The sequence below is a fragment of the Chelonoidis abingdonii genome, chromosome 2 (genome assembly GCF_003597395.2).
Source record: "Chelonoidis abingdonii isolate Lonesome George chromosome 2, CheloAbing_2.0, whole genome shotgun sequence".
Taxonomy (NCBI): Eukaryota; Metazoa; Chordata; order Testudines; family Testudinidae; genus Chelonoidis; species Chelonoidis abingdonii.
Window position 1 is genome coordinate 90,940,715 of NC_133770.1, and position 23,504 is coordinate 90,964,218.

The 23,504-nt window shown below is 42.8% G+C and overlaps 1 protein-coding gene across 1 annotated transcript; it reads right to left on the bottom strand.

Annotated features, from left to right (window-relative positions):
- Positions 1-722: 722 nt before the first annotated feature.
- On the bottom strand, positions 723-19,669 carry DCLK3 (doublecortin like kinase 3). Its single transcript, XM_032780207.2, has 4 exons — positions 17,792-19,669; positions 5,674-5,806; positions 4,590-4,757; positions 723-1,035 (listed from the first exon to the last, which is right to left on the bottom strand). Exons 1-4 carry the CDS (start codon positions 19,376-19,378, stop codon positions 839-841), a joined length of 2,085 nt encoding a protein of 694 aa, XP_032636098.1. The 5' UTR covers positions 19,379-19,669; the 3' UTR covers positions 723-838.
- Between the last annotated feature and the right edge of the window lie 3,835 nt (positions 19,670-23,504).

Genomic DNA, 23,504 nt, shown 5'->3' on the forward strand with positions numbered 1-23,504 from the left:
TAACTGCAAAAGCAAAAACTTTTAATCTATAAAAGAAAAACAGTTTGTAATATAAAGACCCAGTTCAGTGTTCAAAAAAAAAAAAAGGACACATGTAGACCTATCCAGTGCCCACTGAAGTCAGTGAAAAGACTCAGTCACTTCACTGGGTGCTGGACCAGGCCTTGGAATTCCAAAACTTTCCCATCAGAGGGGTAGCCGTGTTAGTCTGAATCTGTAAAAGCAGCAGAGAATCCTGTGCCACCTTATAGACTAACAGACGTTTTGGATCATGAGCTTTCGTGGGTGAATACCCACTTCGTCAGATGATGCAGAGAGAGGAGGTGACATTTCCAGGGGCAGGTATAATATATGCTAGCAAGCAAGCTAGAGATAACGAGGTTAGTTCAATCAGGGAGGATGAGGCCCTGTTCTATGCAGTTGAGGTGTGAAAACCAAGGAGGAGAAAACTGGTTCTGTAGTTGGCAAGACTGTGGAATGGCTTGCCACACAGAACCAGTTTCTCCTCTTGGTTTTCACACCTCAACTGCTAGAACAGGGCCTCATCCTCCCTGATTGAACTAACCTCGTTATCTCTAGCTTGCTTGCTAGCATATATATACCTGCCCCTGGAAATTTCCACTGCATTCATCTGACGAAGTGGGTATTCACCCACGAAAGCTCATGATCCAAAACGTCTGTTAGTCTATAAGGTGCCACAGGATTCCCTGCTGCTTTTACAAAACTTTCCCAGAGTCTCAAAACCTGAAAAAGGTCAAGCAACAACAACAACAAGCTATGGGCCCAATTCAATTAGGAAAGGAAAAAACAAAGAGGACTAGATTAACAAGAAGGGGTTTCATGTGTCGTCATCTACAACTCCCTTCCTGCGCTGGCTCCGGAAGTGGCGCTCGATATTGATTGTCACTTCCCTCTGTAGGTTTCTGCTGTTGGTTTTTCCAGCTGTTCTGATCCAGGGATGCTGAAGAACTTGTTGAGCCGTGTAGCGCTTTTGAGGATCTATCACCAACAACCTGGTTATCAGATCTTTCGCAGCTATTTCATGTGAAAAAAAATAGGAAAAGGGGGAAAAAAAGTACAGTGTGATGATGCTGATGGCCTGAAGTCCAGTGATAACCAAATAAAACATTATCTCCATTTTCTTACTACTTTTGCCATAACAATATGTATGACTATCACTGAGTCAGTGCAGTGACTGGAATCAGAATTTAATACCATGAGGTTGTTATGCTTATAAAAAGCACATGAGATTTTTTTTTTTTTTTTAATGGGGAAAAGGCAACACGCTGCATTTATTGAGAATACAGCAGTTAGCATATGCTTTTAGTCAGTCTCTCTCTCACACACACACACACACACACACACACACTATGCGCACAGTCTCGCCAGTTGATGTTTATAGTTATTAGATTAGAGTTTGGATTAATTTAGTGGCCACCCAAATTGGTTGCAGAGGAGAGTTGGGTTCTGTTGGTTGTGATTTGATGCTTTTGGAGTTGTTGGCAAGACGAACCTAAAGCCCCATGGCAAAGCACTTTGTTATTATAGTTGAGGGGGGGTTGTTGAAGTTTATGGATTTTGCTGTGTTAGTTTATGACCGGTTACTTTTTAGTGGGTGTTGTTTTTTGATGGCTCAAAACACCTTCGGGAGGGTTATTTTCTTTGGTTTTGATTTAATTAATTATTTTGTTTTAAGGATGCTAGCCTTTACCTTAGGGTTGTTAATTTGCCCCTTTTTAACTATGGATGAGCCTTGATGGGGGGAGGGTGGCGTTTTTGTGCGTTTTTTAGGGTTAGGGGTTTTTTTGTTGCTGGGTTTGTTTGTTTTTTTGGCCATTTGGTTTTAATAACGGCCTTTACATTTTTTTATGCATACATTTTTTATTTACACAGTTTTTTGCAAAGACCTTTAAAAGGTAACAAATAGCAGTGTTTTATGCTGAACAAGGAAGGCATTGCAAATTAGACCTTACTAAATATTGTAAATATTTTTTCCGCATTGGGGCCTGGGCTTCCGAAATTCCTCTAATTTAATTAACAGACACAGACAAGATTTTGTCTGTTACTTGCAAGACATAAATAAAAAGAAAATGGCTTATACTAGTATTTATTTATTTTATTACCTTAATTCTTACTATAAAACATACACTGTATATAGCCAAAACATAACCAATTATATAGCACAGTACCAATGGCACAACATAATCCCCCTTTTGACCCCTTGAGAACAATTTTTGAGTGGGTCATATTTTATATACCGTATATACTCATTCATTAGCCAGTTCATTTATAAGCCGACCCCCCAAGATAGTTAGGTAAAAACAGCAAAAACTGTATGACCCTTTCATAAGCCAACCCTATATTCAGGGGTTGGCAGACTTTGGCTCCCGGACTTCAGGATAAGCCACTGGCTGGTCGGGACCTTTTGTTTACTTGGAGCGTCTCCAGACATGGAGCCCTCCGCTCCCTCTGGCTGCAGTTCGCCATTCCCAGCCAATGGGAGCTGCAGGAAGTGGGGCTTCCCACAGCTCCCATTGGCTGGGAACAGCGAACCGCAGTCACAGGGAGCTGAGGGGCTCCATGCCTGCAGATGCTCCAAGTAAACAAAACAATAATGTATTAGATATTCAATTAAATGATTCTATAGAGTTTAAAAACATCAAATTTTGGTGTAGACCTGCTTATAAGCCAACCTCCACTCTTTGATGTGTCACTTTTTTACCAAAAATATTCAGCTTATGAATGAGTACATATGGTAATTGTTTTATAGCAACATATTGGAAGCGAATTGGAGCATGTGGTTGTAATTTGACAAACATTATTTTTCATTAGGCAAATATAGGATAGTACCAATACAATTAACAATGGATGAAGCATGATTGATAATATACCTTTGGAAGTGGGAGACCAGTTTGTAAAAAACATTATACCAATGATATGCAGTAAGGTGGGGGGGGTTTTAGAATCAGCGATTTTAATTGTATTTTTATTTGCATGTGTTTTTCGGAGAATTTGCTTTTTTATATTTTTTGAGTTTATTGTTAAAACTGAGTGACTTTTGCTTTTAGAAGCAAATGATTAGCTAATTTTTGCCAATTCAAACCGAGAGAAATAGAGAAGTTAACTAAGGGGGTGATTACGGTACTTTGGGCTTTTTTTAGGTTAGGAAGGTAGTAAGTGTGATTATTAATGTATAAAATGTTTGCATTGCATTTACACTTATTTATTGGTGACTAGCTAATGCTGTTTTTTTTTAATATTGTTTTTTAGGATACAATACATACACATTGTATATCATATACAACACGGATTATATTTTATAGTTTATTTTAGATGCATGTGCCTAGAGATATATTTTTACTGCATGGTTTTGTGGTGGCAGGCAGGGCGAGGCATACCCATTTGCAAGGGTTTTATTTTGTACATTGACTCATAATGCGATGTAACCAGATAGATTTTATGGTCAATTTTGGTAGTGGTCTGGTTTTGATTTAATTAATTATTTTGGTGTTTTAAGGATGCTAGTCTTCACCTCTGGGTCGTTAATCTACCCCTTCTCAACCATGGATGCCAGTTGATGGTTCTCTGGCGTCTTTGAATTTTTTCACTTTTTTTAATTCTCCCCCCTTGGCCATCTGGCTTCAACAATGGATACATTGTTGCATACATTCTTCATTCACACAAACCGTTCTTTGCAGAGACCTTCAAAAAATAACAAATAGCAGTGTTTTATGTTGAAAGAAAAAGGCATCGTAAATTAGACCTTACTAAATTTTGTAACTATTTTTTTCCACATTGGAGCCTGGGTCTCCAAAATGTCTCTAATTTAATTAACATAAACACAGACAAAATTCTATTACTTGCAAAAGATAAATTTAAAAACATGGCTAACACTAGTATTCACTATTCTATTTATTTTATTACCTTAATTCTTACTATAAAACATATACTATATATAGCAAAAACATAATCAATTATATAGCACAGTATCCATAGTACAACAAGGTGACATATCCCTAATGTGTCTTTTGGCATCACCATTGTCACCCATAAGAAGGCAGAAGGGCAGAGATAAAGGATTTACAAGATAAAGGATTTCATCTGCAAGGCACCAGAGGAGGACAAGCAATTGAGGGAGCTTCTGGCTGCCAGGTTTGGTTACTTGGTGCTAGGCCTGTGGAAGAACAGAGATCTATGTGCATGCTTAAGACTTAAGGTACTGCTGAACAAGGGTTTTCAAAAGAGGTACTGCAGACAGACAAAGTATTAAACTGATGAGGAATCCCACTGCCTTCAATGGGGTCACTGTGTCACCCTTGGACATTATCCTTGTGTGTCTTTTTGCACAGACGTTCACACTCTAACATCACCAAACGTACTGCTTCGATGCCGTAATTGTAGACACATTTATAGCCAGACTGCAGAAAAAAACCCTTACTCTTCAGAAAGGGAATTATATCCAATTTAAATGTATCAGATCTGATGTTTATACACACAGCTGTTGATATGAACTGAGGAATAAAATCACGTTTTAAAAAATACTGCGACAGTCTAAGATCCTGAGGTAGGTGATATGTAATGAATCTTACCACCAGAAATACTGTCCCAGTATGGTGAAAGGAATTCATAGTGACCCAGCTGTATGATTTGAAACAGTTCTTCCTGATCTCGCTCCTGACTTCGGAAAGGAGGGAAGCCACACAGCAGAATATAGAGTATCACACCGGTAGCCCACATGTCTACTTCCAGTCCATAGCCTAGGGAAAAGAAAGGAAAATATCATTTTTCATACCACAGGTTAAATGCCTCTTACCAAAAATACCTTTTAGAGATGAAACTCAGACTTGCAACGAACTGCCGGCTTCATATTACATTCTTTAAGAAACACCATTGATCCACAGCTTTCTCTGCTGCTAAGAAACTCAGTTTTTTAACCAAGAGTGGAGAATGGAAGAAGTAGCGACCAAGGCACCTCTTGACAAACTGTGTACTACACTATACTATCATTTTATAATAATAGTGCTTCCATAGCATCTTTCCTCTTCAAACATTGTCAGCGTCACACCACCAGCGTCTATTATAGCTTAATTGAAAAATGCAACTAACATTTACCCTTGTAAACCAGTTATTTTTAGGTTCACATTCCCTTCCACAAGCAGTAAACAGATCCCGAGTTTCCTTTGTATTTCTGTATAATTACAGATGGATGAGTCTGCTGTACAAACAAGAACCACAAGCAGCACACTCATGCCCTGAGCCAAACTGAACCCCAAAACTTTTCCAGGTTTGAATATATTTAGATAAGAAACTCCTCAACTCTTCCTTCTCTCTCTTGATCTTCCAATATGTTGGGTTGTTGCTTACTGTGACCATTCAGGTTCACTGCCTCCTCTTGCACTGATAGGACTGTAGGGGCTTGGACCACGAGGTAGAAGAAAACAGGAATCTTCAGTGAGTAACACCAAAACAATTCTTCTTTCTTTACACAATTTTAACAAACATAATCTATTGTAGTTTGATTCTTGTCAACTGAGAAGAATATACATTTTAGTATTTATATATTAATAATAGGAATATTAGTTAGGTTTCTTTAGTGACAAGCAATGCACAGAAATATTTTATGAATAGAAAAGACAGAGTAATTCATTTTTTAAAAACTGATATTATATTCACCTTTCTCAGCAAGTATTTCAGGGGAAACATATGTTGGTGTTCCACACACAGTAAATATGGGTTTCGTAACCTTCTTTGCAAGGCCAAAATCTGCTAGTTTCAGCGTAGTAGATTTATCTGCATTATGCTGAACCTGTACCAAAACAAAAACAGATCTTTAATCCAAAGGCGTTTGAGAAGCAAATGAACAGATGAAATTCAGGATGGGGATAAACAGAGAAGATAAAATCTTTAGACCAACAGTAACAAATTCAAGTTAGCCCAAATGAAGTAAAATTAACATACCAATAAGCAAAAACAGTCTGTACATTCAGAAAGTCAAAAAGACATGAACATTTTCAGAAGTAAAAGCTATAAATGAAAAAGAAAAAACTTGCTTTTCTATAAACTGTGTTACTCAGCAATTTCCAAGGAAAAAACAGGCGGTGTAGCAGATATGAATGAAGACGAAATTGTTCTTGTTTCAGACAGAGATTTCAATGTTAATTTACCCACCATCACTGCCTTTGGAAACTAAATGCTTCACAAAGAAAAAAGCTGTGGGGTTCTTTCACACTACTAGTAACGTTTCTGGTCACATCAATTTCAGATATCAACTTTGTAGTAGCACTGCAAACTGATTCCCCTCAACTTGATTCATTTATATGGCACTATTAAGGGTTTTCAAACCCCGGAAATTTGCACATTATTCTGCCCAAATCTGTACTCTACATCCTTTATGGAAATGGATATTGGTGGGGTTGAACATAGGAATAACATGGAAAGGATAGGAGGGGGGGACCCTGACTCTGGAGCATTCTTCTCATCACTATACATCATTGGCAGATTACATCTCTGGTATCCCTCTGGAAAATATTCAAAAATCTACCTTCCATTCTAGTTTTGTTAGTACAGATATTTAATATTAATTTTTTAAACCATAATTAATGAAACATTACGTTTGAGAAACCAAAGTACTAGAAAGTCCAGCAATGCAGAAATGCTAGTGAGTATACTAATATTCTTAATATTAGTACAGTACTTAGTATTCACACTAAATTTTTAAAAGAAAACTATCATGTCTTTGCTTTGAAAGAGAAAGTGTTAACCTCTATCAAAATCGGAAACAAAGAAATGTGGGTAACTTTTCTGCAAGAAATCCAGCAAAATCCAGAGAAATCTGGACTTCTCAGGTTTTGAAGGGATAAGTTAGAATGTGAGATGCCAAGCACACCCCACATTCCGGAATCACAGCCTGAGGTGGCCAAAAATTCAAGATGGTGCTTGCAACAAAACAACCGAGGGCACAGATGGGATGAGTTCTGCTATCCCATATGCACTACCCAGTCAAAGTACATTTGCATTCATTGCAAAAATTTCAAACATATTAATGCTCCCAAATCCATTAAGCAAAATTTTTTTAAAAAGACATTTTCAATTCAAAAAAGAAAATAAGGTATGTATTAATAACATAGTTAATAAAGAATCCATACCACTTCTTAGTAACGCACACCCAAACCTGCTGGGTTTTTTTACGAATTAGTCAATTCCCTGATGATATTTTGTATTCTAATTTCTCAGCAGCACAGCTGACAAAATGCAAAAAACATTATTATTTATACAAAGGTAACCAACCACAGTTTTCTAGAGCATTGTCTATACATAGAGCAGTGGTGGGCAACCTGTGGCCTGCATCCACTGGCGAGCCGCTAGACCATTCGTTTATATTTGCGTGGCTGCCCGCAGCTCCCAGTAGCCGCAGTTCGCCGTTCCCAGCCAATGGGAGCTGCAGGAAGTGGCGCGAGCCTAGCTGTCACTTCCGGCAGCTCCCAGTGGCCGGGAGCTGCAGGCAGTTGCACAGATGTAAATGAAGTCTAGCAGCGGATTACCCTGACAGGCCGCAGGCAGCCCACGAGCCGCAGGTTGCCAACCACTGACAGAGGGAAACTCAGTCCAGGTTACCTAGTAGAGCTCACACTCTAAGAATACAAGCACCAGATCAAGGAGGATACAAGGATACAATCGAAATACATAAAGTCTTTATATACACTGCATATGTATGTGCTTCCTGTATGTAGATGTCTATGTACACCTGCATACATATACACAGAACGTTTTTCTAATATTTAATAAATGCATATCAAATATACCCAACTGCCACTCAAATCCTGCAAATTATCTTATTAAGAGATAAATAAAAGTGAAATTCTCACATCCTCATTTACAAACTTGAGGACATTGGCCCCAGTCCTGCAATGAGTTCCATGCAGCCAGACTGCTGGTCCTGTGCAAAACCCCACTCAACTGAATGCGATATTGTATTTTCTCTTTTATCAACTGATCTTCAACTCTACTCTCTCATTCCAACACAAGGTGGCGATGGTGCATCACCTGTTATTTCGGAACATCACCGATTTGTTTTCCTTTCACATAGCGGCAAAATAGGTAGGAATACTAAACATCTTTGATATATTTTATAGCTGTGTAAAAAAAAAAGAAAGTGCTGTAAATTGCTGGGATGCTTGGAGACTCCAACCACATAGTGATCTGCTAGCTCATTATGCCTGGAAACAATTTAAAAGCCAGTCCAGGTGGGGTGGCTATCATTGCTCCACACAGTCCTTTTATCCTTGTCCTTATCATCAGGAGCGGTGCCAGGGTTTTTGGCGCCCTAGGCGGGGGTCCTTCCATGCTCCCCGTCGTTGTCAGCAATTCTGCGGCGGGGGGGGCCTTCCGCGGCTCCCGGTCTTCCGGGCGCTTTGGCGGCGGGTCCCGGCGTGAGTGAAGGATCCGCCGCAGAATTGCCGCCGAAGACCCGGAACGCGGATGGATCCCCCTCCGCCGAATTGCCGCCAAGGGTGGCAAAATGCCACCCCCCCAAATCCTGGCGCCCTAGGCAACCGCCTAGGTCACCTAAATGGAAGCGCTGGCCCTGCTTATCATCTCTCTCTCTCTCTCTCTCTCTCCTATAGAGCCTTTCATCAGGCAGCAGAAAAGGAAGTAGACTTTCCCTACCCAAATGTTTATACACTCTGGTAGAATAAATTACTTGTCAATCTCTTTTTCCTTCTGAGATCAAAGTATATAATCTGAATGATGTGACCAAGATCCACAGCTCCACAGCCTACTGAGCTGAAAACAGACTGCCTCTCCCAAGCCTACAGTATATGTTCCATGGAACAGAGCACAATCTTGTCAACAAAGCATGGCGGTTACTGCTGTCAACATCATCGTTAGGGGTTTCTAATGCATCCATCACTGTGCACCCACATATGATTTCTATTACCAAGCCACTATTTGACATGGAAGGAAGGGCCATTGCAGCAGTGGATTCTCTTTTCCCTTCTCTATTAGCCTGACCATAGCTACTTCTGCTCCTTTTCTCTAGAGGCCATGTCTACACTATGAAGCTGAGCCATGTTTAACAAGAGGTGTCAAATCCTCCTACACCTCTTCAACTGGCATTAAACAGGTGTCTTGTTTTTGTGAGACAGAGTCAACCACACATCTGCAGTAGCAAAGTTTGCTTGCTCGACAGCAAAGTTTAGCTCAGCAGACTGAGTTAGTTGCTCGGCGGGAGACAGAACAGCTGCATTCACCTGTTGTTGGGCATATTTTGTTTCCATAGTGCATCCACAGCCCTTATGCCTCCCAGTTCTGCTGCACTGAGTGTGGAAGAGGTGACAGACAGAGAAGTAAAAAACAAAAACAATGAGAGCAAATGACTGCTTCAAAAGTTGCCACTGATAGGTGGAGGGCAACACTACACAGAGGAAAAATTTAGTTTTCCTCTCATCGTAGAATCACAGAAGATCAGAGCTGGAAGAGCTCTCAGGAGGTCATCTAGTCCAACCCCCTGCTCCAAACAGGACCAACCTCAACTAAATCATCCCAGCCAGGACTTTGTCAAGACGGGCTTTAAAAATCTCTAAGGAAGGAGATTTCACCACCCCCCTCGGTAACCCCTTCCAGTGCTTCACCACCGTCCTAGTGAAATACTTTTTCCTAATATCCAACCTAGACTTCTCCCACTGCAACTTGAGACCATTGTTCCTTGTTCTGTCATCTGCCACCACCGAGAACAGCCTAGCTGCATCCTCTTTGGAACCCCTCTTCAAATCGCTTAAGGCTGCTATCAAATCCCTTCTAACTCTTCTCTTCTGCAGACTAAATAAGCCCACTTCCCTCAGCCTCTCCTCCTAAGTCATGTGCCCCAGCCTCCTAATCATTTTCATTGCCCTCCGTTGGATTCTCTCCAATTTGTGCACATTCTTTCTGTAGTGAGGGGCCCAAAACTAGACAATACACCAGATGTGGACTCACCAATGCCAAACAGAGGGGTATATTCACTTCCTTCCATCTGCTGGCAATGCTCCTACTAATGCAGCCCAACATGCCATTAGCCTTCTTGGCAATAAGAGCACACTGTTGACTCATATTCAGATTCTCGTCCATTGTAATCCCCAAGTCCTTTTCTGCAGAATTGCCTTTTAGCCAGTCAGTCCCCAGCCTGTAGCAGTGCCCGGGATCCTTCCATCCTAAGTGCAGGACTCTGCACTTTTCCTTTTTGAACCTCATTAGATTTCTTTTGGCCCAATCCTCCAATTTGATTACGTCACTTTGGACCATAGCTCTACCCTCCAGTATATCTACTTCTCCCCCAAGCTTAGTGTCATCCGCAAACTTGCTGAGGGTGTGATCCATTCCATCATCCAGATCATTAATGAAGATGTTGAACAAAACCAGCCCCAGGACCGACCCTTGGGGCACTCCGCTTGATATCGGCTGTCTACTAGACATCGTGCCATTGATCACTACCCATTGAGCCCGACAATCTAGCCAGCTTTCTATCCACCTTATAGTCCATTCATCCAATCCATACTACTTTAACTTGCTTGCAAGAATACTGTGGAAGACCATATCAAAAGCTTTGCTACAGTACATCATGGTATATCACGCCCACCGCTTTCCCCATATCCACAGAGCAGGGTATCATAGAAGGCAATCAGGTTGGTCAGGCATGACTTGCCCTTGGTGAATCCATGTTGACTTTTCCTGATCACCTTCCTCTCCAAGTACTTTAAAATGGATTAGTTGAGGACCTGCTCCATGATTTTTCCGGAGACTGAGGTGAGGCTGATCGGTCTGTGGTCCCTAGATTCTCCTTCTTCCCTTTTTTTCAAAGATGGGCACAAGTTTTCAAAGATAATGGCCAGTGGCTCTGCAATCAGCCATGTCCCTCAGCACCCACGGATGCACTGTATCTGGCCCCGTGGACTTGTAAAGGACTATTAAGAAAAGCTGGACAGGCACCTGTTCTTTCACCACTGAGGCTGCTCCTCCCCATGCTGCCCAATGCAGCAGTCTGGAAGCTGACCTTGTCTGTGAAGACTGGGGCAAAAAAAGCATTGAGTACTTCAGCTTTTTCCACAACACCTGTCACTAGGTTGCCTCCCCCATTCAGTAAGGATCCCATACTTTCCCCGACCTTCTTCTTCTTGCTAATATATCTGCAGAAACCCTTTTTAACCTTCACATCCCCTGCTAGTTGCAACTCCAATTGTGCCTTGGCCTTCCTGATTAAACCCCTGCATGCTCAAACAATATCTTCATACTCCTCCCTAGTCATCTGTCCAAGTTTCCACTTCTTGTAAGCTTCTTTTTTGTGTTTAAGCTCACCAAAGATTCCCCTGTTAAGCCAAGCTGGTCACCTGCCATATTTGCTATTCTTTCTGTACATCAGGATGGTTTGTTCCTGCACCTTCAATAAGGCTTCTTTAAAATATAGCCAGGTCTCCTGGACTTAGGGTGACCAGATCACCCAAGTCAAATATCGGGACGCCGGTGGGGGCAGGGCAGGGGCAGAGGGAAAAAAATGGCGGCAGACCAAAAAAATAAAAAAAAAATCCCCCATCCCCGATTCCTCCTTCCTCCACAAGCACTGGAGGGAGGCCCAGGAGACTCAAGGGAGCACGGGGCCAGTGTGAGTATGAGCCCAGCCTGGCCCTGAGCAGGCAGGACTTACGCACAGTACCTGGAGGGAGAGTACGGGGTGGCCTGCGGGGCCAGGCGGCGACTGTTCTCCCCACCTGGGCAGCGGGACTCAAGAGCAGCCACTGCTGCAGCTCCCACTGCCATGGGGGGAGGAAGCGGCCGCTGGCCAAGCTCGGCAGCTGCTGCTCTGGCATCCATGAACCCCCCGAGCCTGGGCCTGCTGCAGGGACCCAGCGCGCACCCAATGGGGCAGCGAGGGGGTAGGGATGGAGGCAGGGATTTGGAGAGGGATCCATTGGGGGAAGGAAGGGGCGGAGTCGGGGCAGGGGAGAGCGAGAGCCCTTCCAGGCTCTGGAGCCTTTGCTTGTTTGTCCAGTGTCCCAACCTAACATTGGTCGGGACGTGGGACAATCAAGAAAATATCGGGACAGTCCCGATAAAATCAGGACGTCTGGTCACCAGAACTGGACTCCTTTCCCCCTCATATTAGCCTCCTAGGCTAATCCTGATCCTGCCCATCAGTTCCCTAAGGGAATCAAAGTCTGTTTTTCTGAAGTTCAGGGTCCATATTCTGCTGCTCTCCTTTCTTCTTTTTCTCAGGATCCTGAACTCGACCATCTCATGGCGACTGCTGCCCAGGTTGCCACCCACTTCTGCTTCCCCTGCCAAGTGTTCCCTGTTTGTGAGCAGCAGGTCAAAAGGAGTACGGCCCCTAGGTGGTTCCTCCAGTAGTTGCACCAGGAAGTTGTTTCCAACACTCTCCAAAAACTTCCTGGATTGTCTGTGTACTGCTGCATTGCTCTCCCAGCAGATGTCAAGGTGATTGAAGTCCCCCGTGAGAAGCAGGGCCTGTGATCTGGAAAGTTCTATTAGTGGTCCAAAGAAAGCCTCATCTAGAAAAAAGAAAGCTTCCTGGTCTGGTGGTCTATAGCAGACGACCACCATAACATCACCCTTGTTGCTCTCACCTCTAAACTTAACCCAGAGACTCTCAACAGGCTTTTCTCCAGCTTCAGATTGATGCTCTGAGTAATCATACTGCTCTCTTACATACATTGCCACTTCTCCACCTTTTCCCCCACCTGTCTTTCCCGAATAGTTTATACCCATCCATGACAGTGCTACAGTCATGTGAGTTACCGCAACAAGTTTCTGTTATTCCAATCACATCATAGTTCTTTGTCTGTACCAGGACTTCCAATTCTTCCTGCTTGTTTCCCAGGCTTCTTGCATTCGTGCACAGGTACAGTGAAACCCCGCTATAACGTAACCTTTGGGATCCAAAAAATTACATCGCGCTAAATGCGGGGTCATGGTATAGCAGGATTTCAAACCAGTCAGGTTTTAAGTGGTCCCCAAAGCAGTGCATTGAGGTGCCCCTGGTGCCTAGTGCCCAGCAGGGGATAGGAGCTGCGGCTCCCTGCCTGCTGGGGACAGAGAACTCCAGGGCTGCGGGCGCCGGTTCTCTCTGTCCCCGGCAGGTGCAGGGCCACGGCTTCCCTCTGGCTTCAAGAGGAGCCGTGGCTCCCCGACAGGAGGGGACAGAGAGCACCAGCGCCAGCACTCTCGGAATTCTCTGTCCCCAGCAGGTGCGGGGCTGCAGCTTCTCTCCCCTGGCATGGTGTTGGGGACCACTGGTACAGTACCTACCTGCATTATTCTGTACCTTAAAGGGGAGCCAATCTGTGATCGCGTTATATCTGATTTCGCACTATGGCAGGGCGCGTTATGGCAGGGTTTGACTGTACTTAAGATAACTAGCTGACTGCCCTACTTTCTCAGTTTGAATCAGAACGCCTCCCCTGTTGCACCCTCCTCCTTGAGTTTCCTCCTGGTATCCCACTTCTCCATTTATCTCAGGGCTTAGGTCTCCATCCCCCAGTGAACCTAGTTTAAAGCCCTCCTCACTAGGTTAGCCAGCTGCCTGCAAACATGCTCTTCCCTCTTTGTTAGCCGGATCCCATCTTTTCCTAGCAATCCTTCTTCCTGGAACAATATCCCATGGTCAAACAATCCAAAGCCCTCTCTCCAACACCACCTGTGCAACCATGCATTTACTTCCACAATTAGATGATCCCTACCTGGGCATTTTCCTTCAACAGAGAGGATGGACGAGAACATGACTTGCGCCTCAAACTCCTTTATCCTTCTTCTCAGAGCCACATACTCTGTAGTGACCTGCTCAAGGTCATTCTTGGCAGTATCATTCATGCCCATATGGAGAAGTAGGAAGGGTAGCAGTCTGAGGGCACGATCAGTCTCAGCAGACACACCGTCACATCCTGAATTCTAACTCCGGGCAAGCAGCACACTTCTCAGGTTTCCTGGTCTGGACGGCAGATGGATGATTCCGTCCTTCCTCTTGGGAGTGGTGGTCATGGAAACCCTATCCCTAGGACAATGCATCCCGTGCCTTCCGGTTGATGGGGTCTCTTTCTATCCCTTCCCTCAGATGACTTTTCCAAACCATTCTCCACCATAGTACCTGTGCAGAGAGTCTGAAGACATTTTTTTACCTCTATCTGTATTGTGAGCACATGCGTTCTCCTCCTTCTTCTTCTAGAGGTCACATGCTGCCAATTTTCTTCCCCATTCTGCACTGCCCTCTCTGATTCTTCAGCATGCTGTGCCTGCAGTAGTAAACACTGACTTCTATCCAGAAAGTCTTCATTTTCTCTGATGCAACGCCGGGTTGATACTTGGGTCTCTAGTCCTTTAACCTTCTCTTCCAATATTGAGACCAGCTTGCACTCCGTACAGATGAAGTCACTTCTATCCTCTGGGAGAAAGACAAATGTGACACATCGAGTAAGGTCACAACTGCTGATCACTCGCTATCCATATTATCGTCCAAGAGCTTCTTCAGATGTTCTATTTACTGCTCACAGAAGCCTGAAAGGCAAAAACTCTGTGGGAACTCCCCACAGGCAAACTCCTGTGTTTGCTTCTCCTCAGTTCGCAGCTCACTCACTTCGTAGCTGGCTGCTTTTTTTATAAAGCTGATGGCTCAAAGCAGTTGCCCCGGCTCAAAGCCTTCGCTCCAATCAACGACTCAAGGCCCACCTGGAAAAAATTCACACTTTTCAAACAACCACACCTCCAATTCCTCAAGTCCTGGAAGTTGTCATGGAATCCAGTATGAGGACAGGCTCTGACAGTCAAGGAGAAAACGGAAACACTGTAGGGTTCCAACACCCATAAACGCTTTGTTTAAACTGATGACACTCCCCTCCACAGGGCCCATTCCATACCCCATTGCCTGCCAAATGCATACAACAACAGGATGAGACTATTAGCTTGTGTTTGACATTTGTCATTGCTAGTCTTCAATTGACAGCACTTTAAGATTACTGGGAGCAGCTCCTCCTAGTCCTATGCAATTTTTTCAGTCTCTCTGAAGACTCAGAGAAACAGTACTACAGTGGGTCACATTAAAAGGTCAGAAAGTTAAAAGCTATTTCTTGAATGTATTGTGTTTATAATATATTCCAATGTTATTCCAGTCACATCATAGTTCAGGACAGCACATAAGTGCCTTACAAAAACCACCAACAACAACCATTATAAATTAGAAATAAAGATCAATTAGCTCAAATAGAATATCAATCAAGCCCTAAGATTCTATAGGACAAATACAGGACCCCAGTGACAAGCAACCCACCAAAGAAATGAACACAGTTCCTGGTTCACATGAAGAATGGGGAAAGAAAGGGGTTTGACAAAACAAAAACAAAATGACAGCTGACATTCTGCAGAACCTGACAGGTTGATAAAGTTTAAACTCCCTGGCTAAGCTCAGCAATAGCACAGTTCCAGATGTTTATGCGTGAAAGGACAGATCAGTCCCTATGCTCATTCAGACTTTGTCCTCTCTGCCAAGACTGCCAACAAGGGGCCTAATCAGTGCCAGTTGTGCTTGCAGTTTTTGAGTTGTGGAGCATATATTCATTTCCCACAGACTGACAAGCAGCCATCACTGTAACTGTAAAATAATTTTATACATTTAAAAAATAGTGTTGACCTCAATTTCAGCTCCTTCCGTAACACCTCTATGTGTAATATTTCTTTTAACACTAAGTTTTAAAATATTGTGGGTATTGTGGATTTGTTCGTTCATTCGTTTAAAAGGATTTTTTCCTTGCAAGGCTTTCATAAATATGAGAATTTCAAACAGTGTTTCACAGCAGTATCTACAAATACACAAAACAATACTGGAGGTTCCTAAACTCATTTGTATTAATAGCCCATTCAACCTCTTAAATATGATATGATTGATATACCCAATTACAACCAGTTGAGGTGTTTTTCTACAAACAGTATCTATTATAGGAAGTCAGCCAAACAACAGTAGGAGGCCTATAAACACACAAATTTGTAAACAGCTATTTCTCATTAGCTTTAAATATCCATGCTCTAATATAAGCAAATATCTGCTGAACAGTAGGAACGTTTCTCTTCATAAAATCTTCTGTATCCCATTGTACCTTATCTGTATGCAGCAGGGTGGCCAATATGAACATATTAATCCTGTAAATGTTCACAAGGAGACAGATACTCCATTACTTTGCACCTTGTGTAGTCATTTATACCAGTACAAAGTGGGTGTAAAGTGCCAGAAAATCTTTGCACTGGGATAAATACCTACACACATGCAGGGAAATGGAGAATCAAGCCCCAAGTATTTTTACCAGCATTGATTTAATTTTGGTAGTCTGGACGAAGAGGCCTGGTTCATAATGGAAAACTAGCTTCAGAAAGAGTGCACTTGAATTCTGAGCCCTTCATGCCAAAATAATAGGGTGTGCAGGCCTTGCTCAAGGCATAACATAGAAATACACTTCTCCCCATACTCAACTGCTTCGACACAAACCATGTCCTCCCTCTTTTCTCATACAGATCAGATCCAAAGGAATCCTTCTGAGACTGACCAGCACTCACCAGGAGCCAGTCCCCACATTGTCAGCAAGGTAGACACATCCACCTGGGTTCCAAAGCAAGCTCTCCATATCTACCCCAGTTCATTCTGTATCTGCCCACAGGCTACTTCGTCCTCTGTTACACTGGACTTACTCCAGATATTCATGAGAAGCATATGTTCCTTTAGGGATTTGGCTTGCAAAGAGTCCAGTTTTTTTCCTATGCCCCTTTGCTAGCAGATGGAATTAGAGTTGTTCAAGACATGCAAATACAGCCATCTGTAGTTTTCCATCTGGTTGGAATTTTGGAATACTGGTGAAGAGTAAAAAATGCATGACCAGCAAGACAGAATAACTCACTTTTACCACCTTGTACGGGCATAATCCAAAGCCCCAATCATGGCAACACTTACGCACATGATTACATGTAATAACGAGTCGTCCCATCAACTTCAGTGGGACTGCTCATATGCTTGAAGTTAAGAAAGCGTGTAAATGTTTTTGGCATTGGGAGCCAAGTTAGAATTTTGCTCTTTGGGAGAAGCTTAATACGTCAGCTGACTTTAGTACCATACTTCACTGGGACATGTATGTTTTCATTTCAGAAGACTTATCAATCAGTGCATGAAGTAAACAATTGCATCATGCTCTTATCATCAGTAATAGACATAATCCTTACAATGTTAGAAATCACCATACAATCTCCAGTAAAGGACTGGAGCGCTGGACTGAGTGCTATAGCTGCAATGGAAAAAGTGATCTTCAAATTAACAGGTCAAATGGGCATTATTTAATAATTTTTGGTTCACATGTGATATGTTTTATGATTCAGAGTACACGTTAGACAAAACATTTGCACTTTTGAGCCTAAAAATAGGTCCCTAAATAAGAGGCCTGATTTTCAGAAGAACTGCAAACACTCAGCATCTCTGAAAGTCAGGGCACTTACTTAAGTGCACAATTGCAGGTATCTATACTATATGGTAGGCCTCTCTGTATTCATGGTAAGGAAACTAAGACTGATTTCTCTTCACCTTTGTACATTTATTTATTTTAAAATAACAGTACAGTGTGTATCTTTTCCCTACTACTGGATATTTTCTGTACTGTATTTATTTAAAAGCAAAAAAAAAAAAAAAAAAAAGTACATATCCACAACTCTCCTCCCACTCTCAAAAAAACCCAATAATTTCTGGACAGATGCAACGTAACTAAACTTCAGTACTTACCAGAAGATTTTCTGGTTTCAGATCTCGGTGGACAATGTTCTTGCCATGAATATAAACCAGAGCCTCACACAGATCAGTTATCATGAGAGCAGCATCATGCTCAGTGAACTTTACGCTCTCTATGATTGCATCAAATAGGTCCCCTCCTGGGACATACTCCAGGATTAGATAGATCTCAGTCTCAGTTTCATACACCTCAATCAAACTCACTATGTTGGGATGAGAAAGGCTCTTAATGATCAAAATTTCATTTTCCATCATGTCCTCCTTCCCCTTCAGCTTGGACTTATCAACAATTTTCATGGCATAGTTCTGATTGGTGTCGCAGCACCAGCACTCCTTCACAATAGCAAAGTTTCCATCCCCAATGGTTCTGCCTATCTCATAATAGCTCTCCACGTCAGCTCTAGTATGGATATTTTGCCTCAGCCTCGTGCTTTCAAATTCTTGTGGCTTGTTTTCATCTTTGTTGGCTTTAGGTTCTCCCATCTTTTTCATCCTTGTCAATTCATTCTCTCCACATGCTACATTCTCTTCCCCTACAGCACTTTCTTCTTTTCCTTTCCGCACCTCTTTGCCCTCTCTCTTTACTTTTATGGGCTTCCCTGTATTTCCTTGACAGTCCTTCATTAACCAACAACTTTGATTAATTCTGGAACTGCTTCTATTCTCTTTCTTTGCTTCAGGAGCCATCTGCAGAGCTTCCACAGTATTTTTCTTTATCTTTACTAACTCTTTGTCATGATTCTCATGCCTTTCCGGATTCCTTTCCTTCTCAAAACTCCTTTTTTGGTTTTCTAGCTCTTCATTAACATTCCTTTGTAAAGGTTTCCAGCTCCTTCTACAGCCAGTATCCTTCCATTCAACTTCCTTACCTTCTATAGAGTTTTCTGAAGACTTCCTGCAATTCCTCATTTTTACATTCCTTTCTAAATTATATCTCCGACACATTCCCATATTCAGGTCTCTGCTCTCAAATGAGATATCAGCCTGCCTTTCCCTTTGTAGTTTTTGCCTGAGCTGTCTCTCCCTTTGACATTTCTCACATCTCATTATCTCATCTGAACTCTTTTCTGTTTCATCCTCAAGACTTTTCTCTTGATTAAAGTACCTTTCTGCTTCTCTGGCTTTTCTAGGTGGCTTCGTATCTTGCTCTCTGCCCCAACTGTCTCTGCCCCATTTTTTTTTGGCCTTCACCTTTTCTTCTTGTCTGGTCTTAGGTTGAATTTTGCCTTCATGCCTGGCTCCGAGTTGAGAAGATATGGCATCATTGCAGTTCTTGACCATCTCCATCACATCAAAGTCACTATCCACAGCTTTGTCACACAGCCTGCTCTTAAGTTTTTGGGACTGTTCCAAGTTTTGTTGAATTATACCAACAGCATATGGGCTACCTGGAAAAAGTTCTTGCATTACCACTTCAAGGTTCTTCAATGTCAACTGTTCCCTTCCCATAGCAATGAATGCGTCACCGTCTCTGAAGAAATCAGAAACACTTCTTATTTCTCTGCCTTTCAAGTTGTAAAGTTTTCTCACACGATCATTTTTCCAACGTGGAAATCCCAGAGCTTCTGATATATCAGCCATCAGCTGTTCAAAAGTCTGTACAGATCGCCTGTTCAGAAGCAATGTGATCTTCCTGAGTGTGTGTCCACTTGGTTTCACCACAGTAACAATCCTCGGCTTTACAGGGCTATTCTCTGAATGGATAGTGTGAAAACCATTCCTGGGGTTTAAAAATGGGGAACTATAACTGTTTGCACCCAAGGAAGGTTTTCCAAAATTTCCACGACTGACGAATGGACAAGTCCCTTGTAGCCTCCTTTGTGTTATCCTTGAGCTTATGCTGTTTAAAGTGTGGTCAAACAAGCCTCGGTGTCCTGCAACAAATGAAGAGACTGCAGATTATTCATTTTCCGTCAGAGAAAATTTCCAATAAACAATTTTCTACACATCAATATACATAACTTCTGAAAGTAAAGCTAAATTCATTAAATATTGCTGAAGTGCTTTGAAATCCTTTGATAGAAGGCAGTATATATTTGCATCTCCAACGGTATTTTTATTTGCATGGTAAGGGTTGCACCACACACACACACACGTAATTCTAACAAGAATGGCAAACTGGAATTTTCCTATGTAATATATTAAAACAAACTGGAATTTTCCTTCTACTCTTCTATAAACAGAGTTTTGCACTAATTGCTTGTAAAACTACGATAATATAAAATTATTATTTTGTGGTTCTAAATAATATCAAATGCTAATAAAAATAGTTACACTTTATCATTTAAATGCAACATACCATTTAACATTTATACCCTATCATGATATGTCTCTGAGAAATATATAGTCAAAATTCATAAAAATATATCTTTAAGAATTCAGAATAAACACTTACAACCTATCATCTTCTGAAATATTTGCCTGTGTTTTATATTTGTCTTTCTCAACTGGAATGTAAACTTTTCAGTGCAAATATCTTATTTTATGTGGTTGTAAAGTGCTACATACACTCATTCAGATACCATAGTAATGCAGAACCTATAAATTCCTACAGAGATTTGATGTAGGGGACTCCATAAAAAATAAAATCAACAGTGATCTTTTTTTTAGACAAGCAGCCATAACTCATTATTTCCTCGGTTTCTAATATTTGGTTACTGAATATTTACTGGTTTCAGAGTAGCGGCCATGTTAGTCTGTATCTGCAAAAAGAACAGGAGTACTTGTGGCACCTTAGTGCCATTCTATGCATCCGAAGAAGTGAGCTGTAGCCCACGAAAGCTTATGCTGAAATAAATTTGTTAGTCTCTAAGGTGCACCAAGTACTCCTGTTCTTTTCGTGAATATTTACTGAAATCACTGTGACCATACTTGAAAGTTTTCCACGTAGGATTTCAGCATAGAATGAGTATACCCTTGCCTGGAAGAGGCCTTCAGAACCATATCAGATGCCAACCAAGAGAGGAAACATTCTACTCATGTTAAAAAATTTGTTATCTTTTCACATGATTTCCTAAAGACAGGAATGAATAAACACTATGTTTATATGTGGTGATGGCTGAGCCATGTTAAAATATGATTTATTCATATGTGTGTAGATGGCAAAATAATATAACCATTTTAGAGAACCATGTTTTAGCTTCCATATCTATCAGGATTCAAAGATGGTTCCCTTACATTATTATAATACAGATCTTTCTATTCATACAGACACAAACAAAACTTTTTAAATATGGTTACCTCATTTTACCAATTCTGTTTAAATAGGTCTAGTTTAAAAGTGTACTTGTATCCTATGATGGGATATATAAACCCCACACTGGGCCCTAAGGGGTTAAAAAGCAATACTGGGCCTAGCCCTGCCCCTCTGGGCCCGCCAAGCATGCTCCGACTGGAAGAGTAGGTTAAAAGGAGCTCAGAAGCCAAGACAAAAAGATGGTGGACAGGCTGCAGGAAAGAGGAATCCTTCTTCAGGAAGCCAGACAGAAGGTTGAGCCTGAGAAGGGACCACAGAGCGGGTAAGGCCCCAGTAGTGCCTTCTCCAGCCACCACCTCCTTTGAGAACCTCCTGCAGGGCCTTGTTCCTTTGGACAGTTTTTCGTTAAGCGATTAACAGTCTGGACCATAGGGACCAAGTCCCTAATTGGAGGGATACATAGGTAGGAAGTAGCCCAGGGCAACAGACTTAGACTCTCTGCAAGGAGGACCCAGCTGGTGTGGCTTCCCACAAGGTCCTGGCTTGGAAAGGGAGGGCTTGGATCCCCATACCAAGCCCCCAGTAAGGGTTGAGACCTAGATGCAGATAGAAAACAGAAGATTCCCGGCTTAGGGTCAGAAACAGGCACCTCTATCACCCTGACAGAGAGGGGCCAGAAGTTGGGTCCACCACCCGGCCCTCTGAGCACCCTATCACATGGCCAAACATTCAATATATTTGTAGCCAAAAGAATAAGACGTGAAATGGGAGCTATAACAATTACTGGACAGTGAAGATTTTTCAGTCATCCAGATGGTTCCATCCCTTTTGACAAAATGTTTCAAATATCCTTCTCAGTCTTTCTTTCAAATCTCCATTTTCCTCTGCAGCATTCAGGGCTCCAGTCTTCGAAGTGCTGAGCATTCTCACCCCAGCCAGCAAGGTACTTCAAGCTTTGTCTAACTGCACAGGAACAGTCCCAGTGACTTCAATGGGTCAAGGTCAGAGTGCTTAGCATCTTGCAGGTTTTAAGTCTATAGTGCAGGGGTGGCCAAACTGTGGCTGGCAAGCCACATGCAGCTCTTTTACCATTAAAGTGCGGTTCACGGAGCGCCCCCTGCCCCTGGCCCCCAATTCTCCACCTACCAGACTGTGGGGGGGAGCTCAAAACCTCTGCCTTGCAGCGGAGTGGACGATAGGTGCTTCTGCCCAGCGGGGTCGGTGGGGACTCAAGGCTTCAGTCCTGCAGGGCACCCTGGCCAAGGCCCGGGACTTCAGCAGGAGCATGGCTGAAGCCCCAAACCCCGGCTCCCGGCAGATGTGCCCTGCCCCTTGAACTTCTAAAGATTGTTGTATGTGGCTCAGAGGCCCAGTAAGTTTGGCCACCCCTGCTATAGTGATTTGCTTTTTATCTTTGGGAACATTATCTTCAATATGTTAAACTATATATCTTTGTTTGTTCGTTTCATTAACTCAGAGTAAGTGAAGGAGACCATGACTCCTTTCCTAAACCTTGGGTAAAAGGGAAAGCCATTCTTAAATGGAAAGTATTTCAGCATCCTCCATTTTCCCTAAAACAGCCCATCCAAGAGGCAGTGTGAAAAAAGGAAAGAAAAAGAAAAAGAAAAAGAAAAAAAGTTCCTCAGCTGTAATTGTAGCTCAGCAATGATGGCTGTGTATCCTTCAGCAAGTCACCTAGCTTCCTGCCTCATCATCTTCTCCATCTGTAAAATGAGAGGATATTTCTCCTCGGCAGGAGTGTTGTGAAGAAGTATTAGGCCTTGGCTACGCTGGAGAGTTGCAGTGCTGGTGGTGGCTTTACAGCGCTGCAACTTACTCACCATCCACACTTGCAAGGCACATACAGCGCTGTATCCAGGGAGATACAGCACTGGCTGTACTCCTCCTCTGCCTGGGGAATAACAACTGCAGTGCTGGTGATGCAGCGCTGCTCCACCAGTGTGGCCACCAAAAGCGCTGTTATTGGCCTCCAGAGGTATTCAGAGGTATCCCAGAATGCCTGTTCAATCACTCTGCTCATCAGTTCAAACTCGACTGCCCTGGCCTCAGGTGACCCGCCCTTTAAATGCCCCAGAAATTTTTAAAATCCCCTTCCTGTTTGCTCACCCAGGTGTGGAGTGCAATCAGTGAATCTTTCCAGGTGACCATGCCTCCACGCGCCAAACGAGCCCCAGCATGGAGCAATGGCGAGTTGCTGGACCTCATCTGTGTTTGCGGGGAGGGAAGCTGTGAAGTCCCAGCTGCGCTCCAGACATAGGAATTACGATACCTATGGGCAGATATCAAGGGCCATGCTGGAAAGGGGCCATGACCTCGGGACGCGTTTGCAGTGCGGATTAAGTGAAGGAGCTGCGGATAGCCTATTCAAAGCCGTGAGGGAAACTCGCGCTCTGCATGCTCCCCCTGGACTGCCGTGTTTACAAGGAGCTGGACGGATGACTTGGGGATGACCCCATCGCAATTCGAGGGAGCACGCATGGACACTTCTAG

Coding starts and splice junctions, on each gene's coding strand:
- DCLK3 (XM_032780207.2), bottom strand. CDS start 19,378: ATGGCTGATATATCAGAAGCTCTGGGATTTCCACGTTGGAAAAATGAT. Junction 5,807..17,791: donor TGAAACCAGAAAATCTTCTG/GTAAGTACTGAA, acceptor GTTTTGGTACAG/GTTCAGCATAATGCAGATAA. Junction 1,036..4,589: donor CTGGGACAGTATTTCTGGTG/GTAAGATTCATT, acceptor CACATGAAATAG/CTGCGAAAGATCTGATAACC.